Raw genomic sequence first — 23,679 nt, forward strand, 5'->3', positions numbered from 1 at the left:
CGTAGAAAGGTACCAGGTGGTTGAGAGGTCCCTAAGGAAGCCGGGGGGTGGTACATCGCCATACTGGGGTACCCAATGGGAGCCGGAGTCACAAAAGAGGGGTAAAAGAACCACCACTGGGAGAGTCCGAGGTCCTCAGGAGCAGCTGAGGGGCTACCAAAGGCTGCTGCTAATGACCTGATCTGCTGGCGGTGTAACGGTACTGGACACATAGCGGCCCATTGTCCTATGTCTTCCGAGCAGATGGATTGTAGCCTAGGTAGGGGCATGTATTATGCCTACCCAGCCTGCAGTTAACACAAAACAGGGGTATCTCCTAGTATAATTATAATAATTGGTATTAAATCTCTCAATTTATATATGTATATAAGTATGTGTATATTACATATGAGATACTAGAAGATACAAAGACTGGAAGGACAGCCGGTAATGCAAGCAATAAATATCAAGAAACAGAAAAAGACCGACCAGAAAGTCCAAACTATATTGTAAAATTAAAATATATAATTTTATTGAAGAACAGATTTAAAACAATAAGATCACAAGATCTATACATATATTATAAACATGACTTCAAATATTGTATATTATTAAATGAACGCAACCAATTCCAGTGAATGAATGACAAATTGTGGACTACACTGATAGTACATATGGCTCATGGATGTGTGCTAATAAATATACAGTGCAAAAAAAGTGTAAGTATAAAGTACTAATAAAAAAAAATGTAACTGGCACTGCAAAACCAATATAAACTATATAAAGTGCACATGTAAAATTTCTCAAACAAATCCATATACAAAATAAATCAAATAAGTGATTAAGTACAATGCTATATTTACAGCTATATTTAAAGTGCAAAAGTGCAATCGACCAAGCAGGTCAGTGTAACCAGATATGTATTTGCGAGACCAGGAATGTAACGTAGCTGCAAGCTGGACTGTTTGGAATCAGACCTCAATCAAAAGTGAAGTAAATTAGGCTACTTACAGTGGAATATAATTTATACCTGGTCTCCTGGAATGGCATCCAACACCCGACGCGCGTTTCGGCTCCTTGCCTTCGATTGCACTTTTGCCATATGTACTCTCAGTGTAGTCCACGATTTGTCATTCATTCACTGGAATTGGTTGCGTTCATTTAATAATATACAATATTTGAAGTCATGTTATAATATATGTATACATCTTGTGATCTTATTGTTTTAAATCTGTTCTTCAATAAAATTATATATTTTAATTTTACAATATAGTTTGGACTTTCTGGTCGGTCTTTTTCTGTTTCTTGATATTTATTGCTTGCATTACCGGCTGTCCTTCCAGTCTAAGTTCGATTGGCGGGGATGTTACCGGCAGATCCTAAATTATTGTAGGTCCCGCCCAACCTGCCAAATAACCGCTCCCTCTTCTCACTTCTGAAGTCCTCTAGTCCCATTACCGGTAATAGAGATCCCGTTTGAGCGAATTGCCATGGACCTATTAGGTCCTTTAGTTAAGTCTGCACGAGGGCACCAAGATATTCTAGTGGTCATGGACTATGCGACCCAGTACCCTGAAGCAGTACCCCTAAGGAATTCTTCGGCTAAGAGTAATGCCCGGGAACTTGTCATATTTTTGCTAGGACAGGCTTGCCGAAGGAGATTTTGACATACCAGGGAACCCCCTTCATAAGCAAGGTAATGAAAACACTGTGTAGGATCCTCCAGATTGCCCAGCTGCGAACCTCAGTGTAGCATCCACAGACCGACGGCCTAGTAGAACGCTTTAATAAAACCTTGAAAGCTATGCTCAAAAAGGTCATTGAAAAGGACGGTCGAGACGGGGGCTACAGTCTTCCGTTTTTGTTCTTCTCCATCAGGGAAGTCCCCCAGGCCTCTTCTGGCTTCTCACCCTTCAAGCTCCTGTATGGCCGACATCCGCAAGGGCTCCTGGACATTGCCAAGGAAACGTGGGAAGCTGAGGTCATGCCACACTGGAGCATCATAGAGCATGTCGCCCAGCTGCAGGAGAGAATGGCAAAAGTGATGCCTATCGTGAAGAAGTATGTTCTCCAGGCACAGGAAACACAGGCAAGGGTGCATAACCGGTCAGCGAGGCTGAGGCAGTTCCAGCCCAGGGACCGCGTGCTAGTGCTTATCACCACGGTGGAGAGCAAGTGATGGTGACGGTGGAGAGCCAAGTAGCAAGGCCCATACGAGGTGGTGGAAAAACTGGGCGAAGTGTGCCTGTGTTTACCTCGAAGAGCAGCTAAACAGCTAAGTGAGCCGACCTTCCAAAATACATATATATATATATATATATATATATATATATATATATATATATATATACTCAGTATATATATATTTTTTACAAGGATTATCTAACTATTAACATAAACACAAGCTGTGCTGCCATACAGTCACAGACATCCCTGTACACAGATGCCCTGACCCTTTAGCTTTCCAGTACAACAACTATAGATGCCCTGGTATAGCACAATAAGGACTCCTTCAGACATACGTTAAAAAAAAACAACAAAAAAAAACAGTTATTCATCAGTGTTTTGGATCCGACTTTCATCGGTGTTTGGTCCGTGTGCCAGTTTTTACCACCAGTGTTTTTTCAGTGAAATTCACATATAAAAAAAAAAACACAATAAATAAATTACAAAGCTTCTCTTATTCACCTCAATGTTAATCATGGACATCACACCGATTGATGTCATCCGTATGCTGTCAATGATTTTCACAGACGCATAGATTTCTTAGGGTCATTTTCATCCATGACATGAATCAAAAACTAAAATGTTTAGGAGAATTTTTTTTGTGGTCATGCGGTCCTCAAAAAAACATGTACAAGTGAACATAGATTAAAATGTTTACGTGTTCTATCCATGTTTATTACGTAAGTAACAGGCGTCTGAATGAGGCCTAATATGTAATATTCCACTGCAGTATATGTACGGTATGTATGCTATAGCAAATCTAGTAACTTACTTGAATGAATATGGCGCCCTCTAATGCCGATTTCAAATCACTGAAACCACTAATCAGACAGATTTGCTCCTCAGAGCTCAGACTTCCTCTTAGCATTCCTGAGTTTCTCAGTTCTTCCATCTGCTTCCTAAAAGGGGGAAAGAATAACACAAGATTGTAAAATTGAAAAAAAAAAACCTTCTTGTGTTTAGACATTGCTTGTTTTATGATCAGAATATCTAAAATCAGCAATGTATTAATAGGTACCTCTGGCTGGCTACAGTGTTAACATTGTGGTCACTATTCAGCCTGTCTTAAGAAAATAGTCAAGAAAAAAACAAGTTGAGAAATTAATTAATATGTTAGTAGTATATAGATGGGAGTAGAAACTGACTAAGGCCAGAGTCACACTATCGTATTACATGGCCGAGGATCATCGCAGAGGGAGTAAGCTCCCTGTCTGCTCCCATCAGCAGAACGAGATGCAATGGCGTTGTGCCGATGGTCTCCAATGTGACCCTGGGCCGCAAGATGGCTGTGGGTTCCTTTAGGGTCCTTCAGGGAAGGTGGCCTGTGAGCGCCTGCTAAGAGCCTCCTCTCCTGCCTATCAGATGCGGTTCTGATGCTCTGCAGCGCAGAAGCATTGCAGAGTATCAGATCAGCAATCTGTCACTATACAGTGATGTCCCATCCTGGGACAATGTAAAAAATATAATATATAATAAAAAGTTCTTACAAATTGAAGAAGAAAAATTAAAAAATCCTCAAATAAAGAACAAATAAAAAAATATCCCATAAATACGGTACATTTATTTATGTAAAATAAAAGAAAAAGTACACATATTGGGTTCGTCCGGAACGACTCGACCTATAAAACTAGTTAACCACTTCAGTGAACACCGTAAAAAAATAAAACGCGAGGCAAAAAACTATACTTTATCATCATACTGTCGAACAAAATGTGTAATAAAACGTGCTAAAAAATGCGAATGTATATAAGAATGGTACCGCTGAATATGTCATCTTGTCCCACAAATAAACAAGGAGCCATACAGCTGTCAGTGGAAAAATAAAAATGTTATAGCTCTCAGAATAAAGTGATGCAAAAATAATCATTTTTTCTATAAAATGATTTTTATTGTGTAAAAGCGCCAAAACCTAAAAAAATAATAAAAATGTGGTATTGCTGTAATCGTACTGAGCTGAAGAATAAAACTGTCTTATCAATTTTACCACACACGGAACAGCATAATAAAAACAACTCAAAAAACAATTGCCGGTTTCTGTTCATTTTGTCTCCCAAAAATCGGAGTAGAAAGCGATTAAAAATGTCATGTGCCCAAAAATGGTACCAATAAAAATGTCAACTCGTCTTGCAAAAAAGAAGCCCTCAAATGACAATGTCGGCCGAAATATGGAAAAATTATAGCTGTCTAAATATGGCGATGCATAAACTAGTTTTTGCAATAAAAGGCGTATTTTAGTGTGTGACAGAAGCCAAACATAAAAACCCGATATAAATCTGGTATCGCTGTAATCGCACCAACCCGAAAAATATAGTTGTCTGTCTAATCACTCATACTACTACTACTCATACTATTATCCACCTCTCGTGTCTCCCCTTTTCCTCATAGTTTGTAAGCTTGCGAGCAGGGCCCTCATTCCTCCTGGTATCTGTTTTAAACTGTATTTCTGTTATGCTGTAATGTCTATTGTCTGTACAAGTCCCCTCTATAATTTGTAAAGCGCTGTGGAATATGTTGGCGCTATATAAATAAAAATTATTATTATTATTATTATTACTACACGAGGAATGGCATAAAAAAAAAAAATAAAACCATTTCTTAACCTGCTATTGATTTGTTCATTTTGCTTCCCAAAGATCACAGTAAGGCTCGGCTCACATTTATCCTGCGCTCCACGCTGAGCGTTTACTCTGAGGTTTCCGTGTAAATCTCTGAAATACGTGATTAGGACGGAACCTCTGGTTGAAGATTCAATATAATGAGGCAGATGGTGGCACTGTGGATGCCATAGGACCTGTGATCCGGCGGTGTCTGTCTTTTTAGGATTACATAAAAGTCAGCCACAATTTTGTTACTTCTGAAAAGAAGGACAACGCTGAACAGAGGCCAGATTGAGTCCACAGTAACTCTGCTGCCTCATTATAGTGAATGAATCCCTCGGGTTTCATCTGAATCACGTCACTTGGAGATTTAGATGGAAATACCAAAATAAGTGCTCAGCAAAAAGCGGCAAATAAATGTGATCCCAAACGTTACATATATAAATGTTTCCAATAAAGGTTCAACTCAATCCACATAAAAAGCAAGTCCTCACTCAGGTCTGTCATCTGTTAATGGAAATATAGGGAGCTTTGTGGGTTGTGTTATATAGTACATGGGCTGTGTTATATACTGCGTGGGCTGTGCTATATACTACGTGGGCTGTGTTATATACTACGTGGGCTGTGTTATATACTGCGTGGGCTGTGTTAGATACTACGTCGCCTGTGTTATATACTGCGTGGCTGCTATGTACTGCGTGGGCTGTGTTATATAGGTACGTGGGCTGTGTTATATACTACGTGGACTGTGTTATATACTCTGTGGGCTGTGTTATATACTCCGTGGGCTGTGTGATATACTGTGTGGCCTGTGTTATATACTGCGTGGCTGCTATATACTGCGTGGGCTGTGTTATATAGTACGTGGGCTGTGTTATATACTCCGTGAGCTGTGTGATATACCGCGTGGCCTGTGTTATATACTGTTTGGGCTGTGTTATAAACTGCTTGGCCACTGTTATATACTGCGTGGCCTCTATTAACGCATCGGGTATTCTACAATATGTATGTATGTATATAGCAGCCACATAGTATATAGCACAGGCCACATAATATTTGCTATATACTACGTGGCCTGTGCTATATACTATGTGGCTGCTATATACATACATACGGTACATAATAATAATAATAATAATTTTATTTATATAGCGCCAACATATTCCGCAGCGCTTTACATACATATTCTAGAATACCCGATGCGTTAGAATCGGGCCACCATCTAGTACTATATAAGGGCCTGTGGTGGGACCACAATACTATATAGGGGCCTGTGTGGGGACCATCATACTACAGTATATACAGTGGGTATGAAAAGTATTCAGACCCTTTTAAGTTTGTCACTGTTTGTTTCATTGCAGCCATTTGGTAAATTCAAAAAAGTTCTTTTTTTCACATTAATGTATACTCTGCACCCCATCTTGACCGAAAAAAATCCCAGAAATGTAAAATTTTTGCATATTTATTAAAAAAAGAAAAAGTGAAATATCACATGGTCATAAGAATTCAGACCCTTTGCTCAGACACTCATATTTAAGTCACATGCTGTCCATTTCCTTGTGATCCTTGAGATGGTTCGACTCCTTCATTGGAGGCCAGCTGTGTTTAATTAAACTGATAGGACTTGGTTTGGAAAGGCGCACACCTGTCTATATAAGACCTCACAGCTCACAGTGCATGTCAGACCAAATGAGAATCATGAGGTCAAAGTAAGTGGCCAAGGAGCTCAGAGACAGAATTGTGGCAAGGCACAGATCTAGCCAAGGTTACAAAAGAATTTCTGCAGTGCTCAAGGTTCTCAAGAGCACAGTGGCCTCCATAATCCCAAAATGGAAGAAGTTTGGGACCAGCAAAAGTCTTCCTAAACCTGGTCGTCCAGCCAAACTGAGCAATTGTGGAAGAAGAGTCTTGGTGAGAGACGTAAAGAAAAACCCCAAGATCACTGTGGCTGAGCTCCAGAGATGCAGTAGGGAGATGGGAGAAAATTCCACAAAGTCAACTATCACTGCAACCCGCCACCAGTTGGTCCGTTATGGCAGAGTGGCCCGACGGAAGCCTCTCCTCAGTGCAAGACATATGAAAGTCCACATAAAGTTTGCTAAAAAACACATGAAGGACTCCCAGACTAAGAGAAAGGATAAGATTCTTTGGTCTGATGAGACGAAGATAGACCTTTTTGGTGATAATTCTAAGTGGTATATGTGGAGAAAACCAGGCACTGCTCATCACCTGTCCAATACAATCCCAACAGTGAAACATGGTGGTGGCAGCATCATGCTATGGGGGTGTTTTTCAGCTGCAGGGACAGGACGACTGGTTGCCATTGAAGGAAACATGAATGCGGCCAAGTACAGAGATATCCCGGATGAAAAACTCTTGCAGAGTGCTCTGGACCTCAGACTTGGCTGAAGGTTCACCTTCCAACAAGACAATGACCCTAAGCACACAGCTCAAATAACAAAGGAGTGGCTTCAGAACAACTCTGTGACCATTCTTGACTGACCCAGCCAGAGCCCTGACCTAAACCCAATTGAGTATCTCTGGAGAGACCTGAAAATGGCTGTCCATCAAAGTTCACCATCCAACCTGATGGAACTGGAGAGGATCTGCAAGGAAGAATGGCAGAGGATCCCCAAATCCAGGTGTGCAAAACTTGCTGCATCATTCCCAAGAAGTACTAGCTCAAAAGGGTGCTTCTACTCAGTACTGAGCAAAGGGTCTGAATACTTATGACCATGTGATATTTCAGTTTTTCAGTCAAGATGGGGTGCAGAGTGTACATTAATGAGAAAAAAAAATGAACTTTTTTGAATTAACCAAATGGCTGCAATGAAACAAAGAGTGAAAAATTTTAAGGGGTTTGAATACTTTCCGTACCCAATGTAGGTGCGGGGTAGGGGGACCATCATACACTATAGGGGACCGTGAGGTGGATCATCATAGTAAATGGAAATCTGTGGAAATCTGGAGTTCGCCAGGACAGAACAGGGAGTGTGAAATGAAGAAAGTGTCCAGGGTTGGAGTTCCAAGGCGTTAGCAAGCAGAGAAGCTAAGTAAAGGCCATAGTGCAGACCTGGGCAAAGTGTGGCCCGCGGGTCACATCCGGCCCTCTGGCTGTTCCTGATTGGCCCACAAACCAAAACAGCAGAGGGGCTGAAAACAGTGGCCCACGGGCTGCACCATGCGCTCCCCAGCCTGTCCGCTGCCACCCACTGTCACAGCTATCTGCATCCTCGGGATGCAGGCAGCAGTGAATGCATTGGTGAAATAGGGTCCGCTTGCCCCTTCTTCCACCAAGCAGCGTGTGAGACAGCTGACATGATGACGTCATTTTATCGTATCAGCTGTGCACTGCGGAGAGTCAGTGCATCAGAGAGCAGAGGCAGAACAGGAGCAAGGTGAGTATGTGGTGGTTTTTTTTCATGTGTATGGGAGATCTTATACTGGACATGGTGAGGCTATGTGAGTCTCATGCTGGACAAGAGGAGGCTATGGGGGTCTCATGCTGGACATGAGGAGGCTATGGGAGTCTCATGCTGGACATGGGGAGGCTATGTGGTCTCATGCTGGACATGGGGAGGCTATGTGGTCTCATGCTGGACATGAGGAGGCTATGGGATTCTCATGCTGGACATGAGGAGGTTATGGGGGTCTCATGCTGGACATGGGGAGACTGTGTGGGTTTCATGCTGGACATGGGGAGGCTATGGGTTTCTCATGCTGGACATGGGGAGTCTATGTTGGGTCTCATGCTGGACATGAGGAGACTATGTGGGGTTTCATGCTGGACATGGGCAGGGTGTGGGTTTCTCATGCTGGACATGGGGAGTCTATGTGGGGTTTCATGCTGGACATGGGGAAGCTATGGGTTTCTCATGCTGGACCTGGGGAGTCTATGTTGGGTCTCATGCTGGACATGAGGAGACTATGTGGGGTTTCATGCTGGACATGGGCAGGGTGTGGGTTTCTCATGCTGGACATGGGGAGTCTATGTGGGGTTTCATGCTGGACATGAGGCGACTATGTGGGGTTTCATGTTGGACATGGAGAGGCAATGTGGGGTCTCATGCCGGACATGGGGAGGCTATGCGGGGTCTCGTGCTTGACTTGGAGAGGGTATGTGAGGTCTCATGCTGGACATGGAGAGGCCATGTGGGGTCTCTACTGGACATGGAGGTGATGTGTGGGTATCATGCTGGAAATGGGGAGGCTATGTGGGGTTTCTGGCTTGGGGAGGCTATGTGGGGGTCTCATGCTGGACATGGAGGGGCTATGTGGGGTCTCTGCTGGACATGGAGAAGCTATGTGGGTTTCTCATGCTAGAAATAGTGAGGCTATCTGGGGTCTCATGCTGGACATGGGGAGGCTATGTGGGGTCTCCTGCTGGACATGGGGAGGCTATGTGAGGCTCCTGCTGACCATGGGGAGGCTATGTGGGTCTCCTGCTGATCATGTGGAGGCAATGTGGGTCTTCTGCTGATCGTAGGGAGACTATGTGGGGCTCCTGCTGACCATGGGGAGGCTATGTGGGTCTAATGCTGATCATGGGGACGGTATGTGGGTCTCATGCTGATCGTGGGGAGGCTATGTGGGTCTCCTGTTGATCTTGGGGAGGCTATGTGGGTCTCTGTTATGAAAGGCAATTCAGTACTACAATGGACATAGCGGTCAGAGCACATACAGTGATCTGACAATAACCCAAAATCATAGAACGAGCTCTGAGACGTGGGAACTCTGCAGACCGCAATCCCTAATCCTCTCCAAACAACACTAGAGGCAGCCGTGGATTGCGCCTAACTCTGCCTATGCAACTCGGCACAGCCTGATAAACTAACTAGCCTGAAGATAGAAAATAAGCCTACCTTGCCTCAGAGAAATACCCCAAAGGAAAAGGCAGCCCCCCACATATAATGACTGTGAGTTAAGATGAAAAGACAAACGTAGAGATGAAATAGATTCAGCAAAGTGAGGCCCGACTTTCTTAACAGATCGAGGATAGAAAAGGTAACTTTGCGGTCTACACAAAACCCTAAAGAACTAACGGCACGGAGGTACACCCTTTGCGTCCCAGAGCTTCCAGCAACAAATTAGACAAGCTGGACAGAAAAAATAGCAAACAAATAGCAAAGAAGAACTTAGCTATGCAGAGCAGCAGGCCACAGGAATGATCCAGGGAAAAGCAAGTCCAACACTGGAACATTGACAGGAAGCCAGGATCAAAGCATTAGGTGGAGTTAAGTAGAGAAGCACCTAATAACCTCACCAGATCACCTGAGGGAGGAAACTCAGAAGCCGCAGTACCACTTCCCTCCACCAACAGAAGCTCACAGAGAGAATCAGCCGAAGTACCACTTGTGACCACAGGAGGGAGCTCTGCCACAGAATTCTCAACAGTACCCCCCCCTTGAGGAGGGGTCACCGAACCCTCACCAGAGCCCCCAGGCCGACCAGGACGAGCCACATGAAAGGCATGAACAAGTTCGGGAGCATGGACATCAGAGGCAAAAACCCAGGAATTATCTTCCAGAGCATAACCCTTCCATTTAACCAGATACTGGAGTTTCCGTCTAGAAACACGAGAATCCAAAATCTTCTCCACAATATACTCCAATTCCCCCTCCACCAAAACCGGGGCAGGAGGATCAACAGATGGAACCATAGGTGCCACGTATCTCCGCAACAATGACCTATGGAATACGTTATGTATGGAAAAAGAATCTGGAAGGGTCAGACGAAAAGACACAGGATTAAGAACCTCAGAAATCCTATACGGACAAATGAAACAAGGTTTAAACTTAGGAGAGGAAACCTTCATAGGAATATGACGAGAAGATAACCAAACCAGATCCCCAACACGAAGTCGGGGACCCACACGGCGTCTGCGATTAGCGAAACGTTGAGCCTTCTCCTGGGACAAGGTCAAATTGTCCACTACATGAGTCCAAATCTGCTGCAACCTGTCCACCACAGTATCCACACCAGGACAGTCCGAAGACTCAACCTGTCCTGAAGAGAAACGAGGATGGAACCCAGAATTGCAGAAAAATGGCGAAACCAAGGTAGCCGAGCTGGCCCGATTATTAAGGGCGAACTCAGCCAAAGGCAAAAAGGACACCCAGTCATCCTGATCGGCAGAAACAAAGCATCTCAGATATGTTTCCAAGGTCTGATTGGTTCGTTCGGTCTGGCCATTAGTCTGAGGATGGAAAGCCGAGGAAAAAGACAAGTCAATGCCCATCCTACCACAAAAGGCTCGCCAAAACCTTGAAACAAACTGGGAACCTCTGTCAGAAACGATATTCTCTGGAATGCCATGTAAACGAACCACATGCTGGAAGAACAATGGCACCAAATCAGAGGAGGAAGGCAATTTAGACAAGGGTACCAGATGGACCATCTTAGAAAAGCGATCACAGACCACCCAAATGACTGACATCTTTTGAGAAACGGGAAGATCAGAAATAAAATCCATAGAGATATGTGTCCAAGGCCTCTTCGGGACCGGCAAGGGCAAAATCAACCCACTGGCACGAGAACAGCAGGGCTTAGCCCTAGCACAAATCCCACAGGACTGCACAAAAACACGCACATCCCGCGACAGAGACGGCCATCAAAAGGATCTAGCCACCAACTCTCTGGTACCAAAGATTCCAGGATGACCAGCCAACACCGAACAATGAACCTCAGAGATAACTTTATTGGTCCACCTATCAGGGACAAACAGTCTCTCCGCTGGACAACGATCAGGTTTATTAGCCTGAAATTTTTGCAGCACCCGCCGCAAATCAGGGGAGATGGCAGACACAATTACTCCTTCCTTGAGGATACCCGCCGGCTCAGACAAACCCGGAGAGTCGGGCACAAAACTCCTAGACAGAGCATCCGCCTTCACATTTTTAGAGCCCGGAAGGTACGAAATCACAAAGTCAAAACGGGCAAAAAACAGCGACCAACGAGCCTGTCTAGGATTCAACCGCTTAGCAGACTCAAGATAAGTCAAGTTCTTATGATCAGTCAATACCACCACCCGATGCTTAGCTCCTTCAAGTCAATGACGCCACTCCTCGAATGCCCACTTCATGGCCAGCAACTCTCGGTTGCCCACATCATAATTTCGCTCAGCAGGCGAAAACTTCCTGGAAAAAAAAGCGCATGGTTTCATCACTGAGCAATCAGAACCTCTCTGCGACAAAACAGCCCCTGCTCCAATCTCAGAAGCATCAACCTCGACCTGGAACGGAAGAGAAATATCTGGTTGACACAACACAGGGGCAGAAGAAAAACGACGCTTCAACTCTTGAAAAGCTTCCACAGCAGCAGAAGACCAATTGACCAAATCAGCACCCTTCTTGGTCAAATCGGTCAATGGTTTGGCAATACTAGAAAAATTGCAGATGAAGCAACGATAAAAATTAGCAAAGCCCAGGAACTTTTGCAGACTTTTCAGAGATGTCGGCTGAGTCCAATCATGGATGGCTTGGACCTTAACAGGATCCATCTCGATAGTAGAAGGGGAAAAGATGAACCCCAAAAATGAAACCTTCTGCACACCAAAGAGACACTTTGATCCCTTCACAAACAAAGAATTAGCACGCAGGACCTGAAAAACTGTTCTGACCTGCTTCACATGAGACTCCCAATCATCCGAAAAGATCAAAATGTCATCCAAGTACACAATCAGGAATTTATCCAGGTACTCTCGGAAGATGTCATGCATAAAGGACTGAAACACTGATGGAGCATTGGCAAGTCCGAATGGCATCACTAGATACTCAAAATGACCCTCGGGCGTATTAAATGCAGTTTTCCATTCATCTCCTCGCCTGATTCGCACCAGATTATACGCACCACGAAGATCTATCTTGGTGAACCAACTAGCCCCCTTAATCCGAGCAAACAAATCAGATAACAATGGCAAGGGCTACTGAAATTTAACCGTGATCTTATTTAGAAGGCGGTAATCTATACAAGGTCTCAGCGAACCATCCTTCCTGGCTACAAAAAAGAACCCTGCTCCTAATGGTGACGATGACGGGCGAATATGCCCCTTCTCCAGGGATTCCTTCACATAACTGCGCATAGCGGCGTGCTCAGGCACGGATAAATTAAACAGTCGACCTTTTGGGAATTTACTACCAGGAATCAAATTGATAGCACAATCACAATCCCTATGCGGAGGTAGGGCATCGGACTTGGGCTCATCAAATACATCCCGGTAATCAGACAAGAACTCTGGAACCTCAGAAGGGGTGGATGACGAAATTGACAGAAATGGAACATCACCATGTACCCCCTGACAACCCCAGCTGGACACCGACATGGATTTCCAATCTAATACTGGATTATGGGCTTGTAGCCATGGCAACCCCAACACGACCACATCATGCAGATTATGCAACACCAGAAAGCGAATAACCTCCTGATGTGCAGGAGCCATGCACATGGTCAGCTGGGTCCAGTATTGAGGCTTATTCTTGGCCAAAGGCGTGGCATCAATTCCTCTCAATGGAATAGGACACTGCAAGGGCTCTAAGAGAAACCCACAACGCCTAGCATACTCCAAGTCCATCAAATTCAGGGCAGCGCCTGAATCCACAAATGCCATGACAGAATACGATGACAAAGAGCAGATCAAGGTAACGGACAGAAGAAATTTTGACTGTACCGTACCAATGGTGGCAGACCTAGCGAACCGCTTAGTGCGCTTAGGACAATCAGAGATAGCATGAGTGGAATCACCACAGTAGAAACACAGCCCATTCAGACATCTGTGTTCTTGCCGTTTAACTCTGGTCAAAGTCCTATCGCACTGCATAGGCTCAGGTTTAAGCTCAGGTAATACCGCCAAATGGTGCACAGATTTACGCTCACGCAAGCGTCGACCGATCTGAATGGCCAAAGACATAGACTCATTCAAACCAGCAGGCATAGGAAATCCCACCATGACATCCTTAAGGGCTTCAGAGAGACCCTTTCTGAAAATAGCTGCCAGCGCAGATTCATTCCATTGAGTGAGCACGGACCACTTTCTAAATTTCTGACAATATACCTCTATCTCATCCTGACCCTGACAAAGAGCCAGCAAATTTTTCTCTGCCTGATCCACTGAATTAGGTTCATCGTACAGCAATCCGAGCGCCAGGAAAAACGCATCGATATTACTCAATGCAGGATCTCCTGGCACAAGAGAAAATGCCCAGTCCTGGGGGTCGCCGCGCAAAAAAGAAATAACAATCAAAACCTGTTGAACTGGATCACCAGAGGAGCGAGGTTTCAAGGCCAGAAATAATTTACAATTATTTTTGAAACTCAGAAACTTAGTTCTATCTCCAAAAAACAAATCAGGAATAGGAATTCTTGGTTCCAACATATCTTTCTGATCAATAGTGTCTTGAATCTTTTGTACTCTTGCCGAGAGTTGATCCACAAATGAAGACAGACTTCTAATGTCCATCGCTACACCTGTGTACTGAACCACCCAAATGTCTAGGGGAAAAAAAAGGCAAAACACAGTGCAAAGAAAAAAAAATGGTCTCAGAACTTCTTTTTTCCCTCTATTGAGAATCATTAGTACTTTGAGCTTCCTGTACTGTTATGAAAGGCAATTCAGTACTACAATGGACATAGCGGTCAGAGCACATACAGTGATCTGACAATAACCCAAAATCATAGAACGAGCTCTGAGACGTGGGAACTCTGCAGACCGCAATCCCTAATCCTCTCCAAACAACACTAGAGGCAGCCGTGGATTGCGCCTAACTCTGCCTATGCAACTCGGCACAGCCTGAGAAACTAACTAGCCTGAAGATAGAAAATAAGCCTACCTTGCCTCAGAGAAATACCCCAAAGGAAAAGGCAGCCCCCCACATATAATGACTGTCAGTTAAGATGAAAAGACAAACGTAGAGATGAAATAGATTCAGCAAAGTGAGGCCCGACTTTCTTAACAGATCGAGGTTAGAAAAGGTAACTTTGCGGTCTACACAAAACCCTAAAGAACACCACGCAAAGGGGGCAAAAAGACCCTCCGTACCGAACTAACGGCACGGAGGTACACCCTTTGCGTCCCAGAGCTTCCAGCAACAAATTAGACAAGCTGGACAGAAAAAATAGCAAACAAATAGCAAAGAAGAACTTAGCTATGCAGAGCAGCAGGCCACAGGAATGATCCAGGGAAAAGCAAGTCCAACACTGGAACATTGACAGGAAGCCAGGATCAAAGCATTAGGTGGAGTTAAGTAGAGAAGCACCTAACGACCTCACCAGATCACCTGAGGGAGGAAACTCAGAAGCCGCAGTACCACTTCCCTCCACCAACAGAAGCTCACAGAGAGAATCAGCCGAAGTACCACTTGTGACCACAGGAGGGAGCTCTGCCACAGAATTCACAACAGGTCTCCTGCTGATCATAGGGAGACTATATGGGGCCTCTTAAGGGTATATAGGGGACTGTAGTACTGTACTGGGTTGTGGTGAAGACCGAATAACTTGGAGCAGAAACAAGTAAGCTTGGAAGTAGAGAGAATGTGTGTGAAGATGCTCCATATTGTAAAGGAAACGTGTAGGTGGGTAGAAGACAACGTCTGGTGAAGAAATGTTAATGTGAGCAGTGATAAACATGAATGTTTTATGGTTATATAGTTTATGTTTCCTGGAGGTTCTACCTCAAGGCCGTTCCCAGGAATTAGGGGGCTCTGTCCATTAGGGGAACTATTACAAGGATAGGGATATAGTTTGCATCATTTAGGATACTATATAGTTAACAGCTTGGGATTAACCCACACACTGGAGGGGGGTTAAATCAGATAGTTGCTTCTAGTTGAGAGTCAGGTGCTACTGGAGGAAAGTTCAATTAGAGGAAGTGCTCAACAGTGACAGTGTTTGACAGGTTTCAAGGCAGTGATACATCAGCAGCTGCGGTGGGGTCCTGTCAGTACCAAGTCTCCAAACAGTATGAGGGCACATCTGAAGTCTTGTGCAGATCCTGGGGCAGTCTCGTGCCTAGGGCCCAGAAGAGGCATTGGGTGCCATGTCGCTATTCTCCCTGTGAGGAAGATGTCGGTCAGGACACAGCAAGAGGGAAAGATGGTAGGTCTCAGGAAAGCTGTTATGCTGGATGGAAGGTCCCTGATCCCAACAGGAGAAGTTGAAGCAGGAGCAGGTTTAGCAGAACGGAGTCAAGGACTGATGTTCCAGTGTACTATCATCCTGAGGGGATTCTGTCTCACTATGTGTGCCGCAACCGCATAAATCCAAATTGCACAGTAAAATCGAACCTGTTGAACTGGACCTATGGTCTCCTGTCACGTGTGCAGCTGAATCCAGTCCCACAGATGGGGAGGTAACAAGGACTCCCAAACTACAAGTGAGTACAGAAATAATTTCACAGCACACCACACTCACGTCACATTTCTGTTTAGAAGAGGGGCTTCAAGGCAAAAAGAACTCACTCAGTTCCGGACCAGAGCCACCGGCCCTGAACCCCTTTCAAATGTTTGTGAAGTTAGGCACCTGCTATCTATTGTATATAGTGCTCACCAAGTTAATGTTAAAACCACCAAAGAGAAAACTTTACAGATGGCCTGGGTATAAATAGTTAAGAAGTATAAAGTTTATTATACACATTAAAAACAATATGTAAAAACGAGAGCACCACAGGTTACAGGAAAGAAGTGGGTACACCCAGACAGTATGTAAACACAAACAAGTACTCAAAAAGTATTAATATGACGTATTCGCATGGACTCTAGTACATAGATTTAATCCCAAGGAAGGGATTAGGGTAATCAATAAATGGTGCAGTTAAAGTTGCCAATTCACGTATATCAAGGGATTAAAGACGTAATGTGAAAGATACTTAGCATTAGGTGTGTTCATACAGAGCTGGCAGCTTCACATCAGGGTTTTAGTGGAGTTGTAGAGGGCTAAGTTGCCATGTGTTAAACAAGATATTAGCAAGATATAAGGCTGTCACTTCAGCAGGTACGGACTGGGGCCGAAATTCAGCCCTGGCATTTGAAATCACACAGGCCCATGGTGTCACCGTCCCCAATAACCAGATGGGATATATAACTAATATTACCCTGGATGAGGGAAAGGAAGATTTACTACAAGACCAATATTTGTAATGATACCCACGGCATGCTGAGGTAAGCGACAGAGTGATCGGCTTTGTGCTCCGTCACAACTGTTAACAGTATGGGTGTCTTGAGAACATTGATTCTGTTAACAACATAGCGCACAAATATAACAGAAACCATGGAAAGTCTACTTCTAAAGCAGATAGATGAAGCTGCAACCTATAATGAGGTCCTGGTTATGGGGGACTTTAACTACCCGGATATTAACTGGGAAACAGAAACCTGTGAAACCCATAAAGGCAACAGGTTTCTGCTAATAACCAAGAAAAATTATCTTTCACAATTGGTGCAGAATCCAACCAGAGGAGCAGCACTTTTAGACCTAATACTATCTAATAGACCTGACAGAATAACAAATCTGCAGGTGGTTGGGCATCTAGGAAATAGCGACCACAATATTGTACAGTTTCACCTGTCTTTCACTAGGGGGACTTGTCAGGGAGTCACAAAAACACTGAACTTTAGGAAGGCAAAGTTTGACCAGCTTAGAGATGCCCTTAATCTGGTAGACTGGGACAATATCCTCAGAAATAAGAATACAGATAATAAATGGAAAATGTTTAAGAACATCCTAAATAGGCACTGTAAGCGGTTTATACCTTGTGGGAATAAAAGGACTAGAAATAGGAAAAACCCAATGTGGCTAAACAAAGAAGTAAGACAGGCAATTAACAGTAAAAAGAATGCATTTGCACTACTAAAGCAGGATGGCACCATTGAAGCTCTAAAAAACTATAGGGAGAAAAATACTTTATCTAAAAAACTAATTAAAGCTGCCAAAAAGGAAACAGAGAAGCACATTGCTAAGGAGAGTAAAACTAACCCCAAACTGTTCTTCAACTATATCAATAGTAAAAGAATAAAAACTGAAAATGTAGGCGCCTTAAAAAATAGTGAGGAAAGAATGGTTGTAGATGACGAGGAAAAAGCTAACATATTAAACACCTTCTTCTCCACGGTATTCACGGTGGAAAATGAAATGCTAGGTGAAATCCCAAGAAACAATGAAAACCCTATATTAAGGGTCACCAATCTAACCCAAGAAGAGGTGCAAAACCGGCTAAGAAAGATTAAAATAGATAAATCTCCGGGTCAGGATGGCATACTCCCACGAGTACTAAGAGAACTAAGTAATGTAATAGATAAACCATTATTTCTTATTTTTAGGGACTCTATAGCGACGGGGTCTGTTCCGCAGGACTGGTGCATAGCAAATGTGGTGCCAATATTCAAAAAGGGCTCTAAAAGTGAACCTGGAAATTATAGGCCAGTAAGTCTAACCTCTATTGTTGGTAAAATATTTGAAGGGTTTCTGAGGGATGTTATTCTGGATTATCTCAATGAGAATAACTGTCTAACTCCATATCAGCATGGGTTTATGAGAAATTGCTCCTGTCAAACCAATCTAATCAGTTTTTATGAAGAGGTAAGCTATAGGCTGGACCACGGTGAGTCATTGGACGTGGTATATCTCGATTTTTCCAAAGCGTTTGATACCGTGCCGCACAAGAGGTTGGTACACAAAATGAGAATGCTTGGTCTGGGGGAAAATGTGTGTAAATGGGTTAGTAACTGGCTTAGTGATAGAAAGCAGAGGGTGGTTATAAATGGTATAGTCTCTAACTGGGTCGCTGTGACCAGTGGGGTACCGCAGGGGTCGGTATTGGGACCTGTTCTCTTCAACATATTCATTAATGATCTGGTAGAAGGTTTACACAGTAAAATATCAATATTTGCAGATGATACAAAACTATGTAAAGCAGTTAATACAAGAGAAGATAGTATTCTGCTACAGATGGATCTGGATAAGTTGGAAACTTGGACTGAAAGGTGGCAGATGAGGTTTAACAATGATAAATGTAAGGTTATACACATGGGAAGAAGGAATCAATATCACCATTACACACTGAACGGGAAACCACTGGGTAAATCTGACAGGGAGAAGGACTTGGGGATCCTAGTTAATGATAAACTTACCTGGAGCAGCCAGTGCCAGGCAGCAGCTGCCAAGGCAAACAGGATCATGGGGTGCATTAAAAGAGGTCTGGATACACATGATGAGAGCATTATACTGCCTCTGTACAAATCCCTAGTTAGACCGCACATGGAGTACTGTGTCCAGTTTTGGGCACCGGTGCTCAGGAAGGATATAATGGAACTAGAGAGAGTACAAAGGAGGGCAACAAAATTAATAAAGGGGATGGGAGAACTACAATACCCAGATAGATTAGCGAAATTAGGATTATTTAGTCTAGAAAAAAGATGACTGAGGGGCGATCTAATAACCATGTATAAGTATATAAGGGGACAATACAAATATCTCGCTGAGGATCTGTTTATACCAAGAAAGGTGACGGGCACAAGGGGGCATTCTTTGCATCTGGAGGAGAGAAGGTTTTTCCACCAACATAGAAGAGGATTCTTTACTGTTAAGGCAGTGAGAATCTGGAATTGCTTGCCTGAGGAGGTGGTGATGGCGAACTCAGTCGAGGGGTTCAAGAGAGGCCTGGATGTCTTCCTGGAGCAGAACAATATTGTATCATACAATTATTAGGTTCTGTAGAAGGACGTAGATCTGGGGATTTATTATGATGGAATATAGGCTGAACTGGATGGACAAATGTCTTTTTTCGGCCTTACTAACTATGTTACTATGTTATGTTACAAGGCAGCCCACAACCAGACAGGCCCTTCTGGCATTTGCCAGAATTGCCAAATGGCCAGTCCGGCCCTGCACTTCAGTATGCAAAAGGGAATGCAAGGAATACAAACAGTTTCAAACAACAGAAGAGTACATAGTGATAAGGTACTGTATCTCAAAGATGACGACTGGGGACCCACCACCAGATCCGATGTGCTTTTTGCAATGAAATGCTTTGTCACCGGCATCATGCGGCCTGCAAGGGTGTAGTGCCCCCATAGATGAACCCCACACACCCAGCCAGGATCCCCATCTTCATGTATCATGCCAGGGCGTAAGAGACGAGTACCTTGCCCATGGCTTTTTGCGCTTTAATTTTCTCCTCACCATTTTCCAAGAGCTATAACTTTTTTATTTTTCTTTCAACATATACTTTTGAGGGTCTGATTTAGTGGAACACAAAAGTTCAAATCATCCCCAATTTGCCCCATTAAAAATAAAACTATAAAAATTACACATATTTGGTATCACACGTTGGAAAAAGTCCGATCTATCAAAGTATAAAATAAATGTATCTGGTCGGTAAATGGCGTAGCGAAAAAATCTAAATGACAGAATTACATTTTTTGCAATAAGAGGCAATCAAAACATCGTATCTACCCCAAAATGTTATCAGCAAAAATGTCAACTCAGGGAACAAAAAATAAGTCATCACACAGCCCAAGATCCCAGAAAATGGAAATGTTACGGCTCTAGGAAAATGGTGACAAAATACATTTTTTTTTACAAATTTAGGATTTTTTTTTCACCACTTAAATAAAACAAAATATACATGTTTGGTATCAGTGTACTCATAATGACCTGGACAATCATAATGCCAGGTCAGTTTTACCGTATATTGAACACGGTAAATAAAAAAAACAAAACAAAAGACTATTGTGAAATTTAAATTTTTTGCAATTTCAACACACTGGGAATTTTTTTCCTGCTTTCCAGTGCATCACATGATAAAATTAATGGTGTCATTTAAAAGTACAACTCTTCTAGCAAAAATCAAGCCCTCATACTGTTATGTGGAAGGAAAAATAAAAGTCATGGTTCTTGGAAGAGGGGGAGGAAAATCGAGAAAGAAGAGAAAAAAAATTTAAAAAAATCGCCCGGTCGTGAAGGGGGTAAAGGTGAGATGAAATGACATGACATACTGTCCTCTAAAAGTTATAAAACTTTACTAATCTTAGTGAAAAGGAATATCCCATTCCGTTTTAGTTAACAGTTCCACAGACATACGTTAACACTTTGTAACTGGCCTCTTCCAAGGGGAAGAAAGCAGGCTCTCTTTAGGAGGTAACCACCCTACAAGCGGACCCCCACTAATTTGACATGGATTACCACCAATCCGATAATGACTACCTACATAAGGATAACTCATCCATATACTGTAGTAATACAACACCCCTGTTTATTTGAGTTATGACAAGCAAAGTCTGTCTCTAGTATTTATAAAATCCAAAATTCTATCATACCGTATATCCTCCAGAGCGGCAGCGACTTGTTCTTTCACAATATCATACAGTCTGACTTTAAAGCCACCGCTTGCAAACACCATGGCCCAGCTGCGACCAATAAGACCACTGAAAAAAAAAAAAAAAGTAAGAATTTTCATATATTTCATTAATTTTGGACTTATGTTAAGTCTATGTTCCCATTGAACCTATTTATAAGAGAAGTCCCACAGTGGATGTCCAGCAGAAAAAACCCACAGCAGTATTTACCACTGGAAATCATTGTGAAGGTACAGGGGAAACCTCTAATTTCATCCTTTGCATCACACTGCCATCTGCGGAATAAATTGACATGCTGCAGATCTCCTGCTCGCAGTTCTCGTCAATTTACACTGCAGATATTGTTTCTCAGATTCATAAAAACTGATTAATAAAAACTGATTCATAAAAATCGGACATGTTTTGTATACGAGTTTCAGGAGTTTGAAATTCACATAGGCCTTGATTCATCCTTTGCAGGGTTTTTTTTTTTGGTTATTTTTCTTTTTTGTCTTGTGGTTTTCACTGAAGTACATGAAAATGTCACACGTAGTTCACGGATTTTGTGCAAAGTCAAAAATGTGCTTTTTTCCCTGTCATTTTTTTGGGCAACTTTTTGAGTAATAAATCACATCTTTTTCACAATGTTGCAAAAAAAAAAAAGGGAAATTTTGCTTAATGGGCAGAAAATCACTCCAGGGGGGATACTAGAGTGGAGTTGCACCAAATTTTGAAAATTTTCATAAAGAATCAGCTGTAAAAATCTGGAATCGCTAAACTCCGTCCATAAAGTGGTAAATGAAAAAAAAAACAAAAAAAAAAAAACACAGGCGCGCACATCTAATATATAATTGCCTAGAATACTACTTCCTGCAATTTGTGCCAACTTCCGTGGCTTTGTCCGGAGCTAATGTCCGGAGCTAATGTCCGGAGCTAATGTCCGGAGATTAATTGCCTAGAATACTACTTCCTGCAATTTGTGCCAACTTCCGTGGCTTTGTCCGGAGCTAATGTCCGGAGCTAATGTCCGGAGCTAATGTCCGGAGATTAATTGCCTAGAATACTACTTCCTGCAATTTGTGCCAACTTCCGTGGCTTTGTCCGGAGCTAATGTCCGGAGCTAATGTCCGGAGCTAATGTGCAGAGCTAATGTCCGGAGCTAATGTCCGGAGCTAATGTCCGGAGATAAGTGACGTCAACAGTGTCCAGTGTCTGATTGGTTGCCGCCTGCTGCGAGCGACCAATCAGAAACGTGCCGTACTGTGACACACTCCGCCCGCCATTTTGGTGTGATTTTTGAATTTTTACCTCACAGCAAGTTTCTACTGCGTGGAGGCGGGCCCAGTGACGTTGCTCTTCAAGATCCTTACATAGTTACATAGTTACATAGTTATTAAGGTTGAAGGAAGACTATATGTCCATCTAGTTCAACCCATAGCCTAACCTAACATGCCCTAACATGTTGATCCAGAGGAAGGCAAAAAAAACCCATGTGGCAAAGAGTAAGCTCCACATTGGGGAAAAAAATTCCTTCCCGACTCCACATACGGCAATCAGACTAGTTCCCTGGATCAATGCCCTATCAAGGAATCTAGTGTATATACCCTGTAACATTATACTTTTCCAGAAAGGTATCCAGTCCCCTCTTAAATTTAAGTAATGAATCACTCATTACAACATCATACGGCAGAGAGTTCCATAGTCTCACTGCTCTTACAGTAAAGAATCCGCGTCTGTTATTATGCTTAAACCTTTTTTCCTCCAACCGCAGAGGATGCCCCCTTGTCCCTGTTTCAGGTCTATGATTAAAAAGATCATCAGAAAGGTCTTTGTACTGTCCCCTCATATATTTATACATTAACATAAGATCACCCCTTAGTCTTCGTTTTTCCAAACTAAATAGCCCCAAGTGTAATAACCTATCTTGGTATTGCAGACCCCCCAGTCCTCTAATAACCTTGGTCGCTCTTCTCTGCACCCGCTCCAGTTCAGCTATGTCTTTCTTAAACACCGGAGACCAGAACTGTGCACAGTATTCTAAGTGTGGTCGAACTAGTGACTTGTATAGAGGTAAAATTATATTCTCCTCATGAGCATCTATGCCTCTTTTAATGCATCCCATTATTTTATTTGCCTTTGTAGCCGCTGCCTGACACTGGCCACTGAATTTAAGTTTGTCATCCACCCATACACCCAGGTCTTTTTCATTGACGGTTTTGCCCAGAGTTTTAGAATTAAGCACATAATTATACATCTTATTACTTCTACCCAAGTGCATGACCTTACATTTATCCCCATTAAAGCTCATTTGCCATTTATCAGCCCAAGCTTCTAGTTTACATAAATCATCCTGTAATATAAAATTGTCCTCCTCTGTATTGATTACCCTGCAGAGTTTAGTGTCATCTGCAAATATTGAAATTCTACTCTGAATGCCCCCTACAAGGTCATTAATAAATATGTTAAAAAGTAGAGGGCCCAATACTGACCCCTGTGGTACCCCACTGCTAACCGCTACCCAGTCCGAGTGTGCTCCATTAATAACCACCCTTTGT

The 23,679-nt window shown here is 43.0% G+C and overlaps 1 protein-coding gene across 2 annotated transcripts in view; it reads right to left on the reverse strand.

The window, feature by feature from the left end:
• CRYL1 (crystallin lambda 1) overlaps positions 1 to 23,679 on the reverse strand; it is a 216,504-nt gene that overhangs the window by 154,880 nt on the left and 37,945 nt on the right. The window contains exons 2-3 of one of the 2 annotated variants that reach the window (XM_069759097.1): positions 21,107 to 21,214; positions 2,978 to 3,104 (exon numbers count right to left, since the gene is read on the reverse strand). In XM_069759097.1, coding sequence (XP_069615198.1) covers positions 2,978 to 3,104; positions 21,107 to 21,214 — 235 coding nt within the window. The remainder of the gene's footprint in view (positions 1 to 2,977; positions 3,105 to 21,106; positions 21,215 to 23,679) is intronic. The other variant, XM_069759098.1, reaches the window with a different exon arrangement.

Source organism: Ranitomeya imitator, chromosome 3, assembly GCF_032444005.1.
Source record: "Ranitomeya imitator isolate aRanImi1 chromosome 3, aRanImi1.pri, whole genome shotgun sequence".
NCBI lineage: Eukaryota > Metazoa > Chordata > Amphibia > Anura > Dendrobatidae > Ranitomeya > Ranitomeya imitator.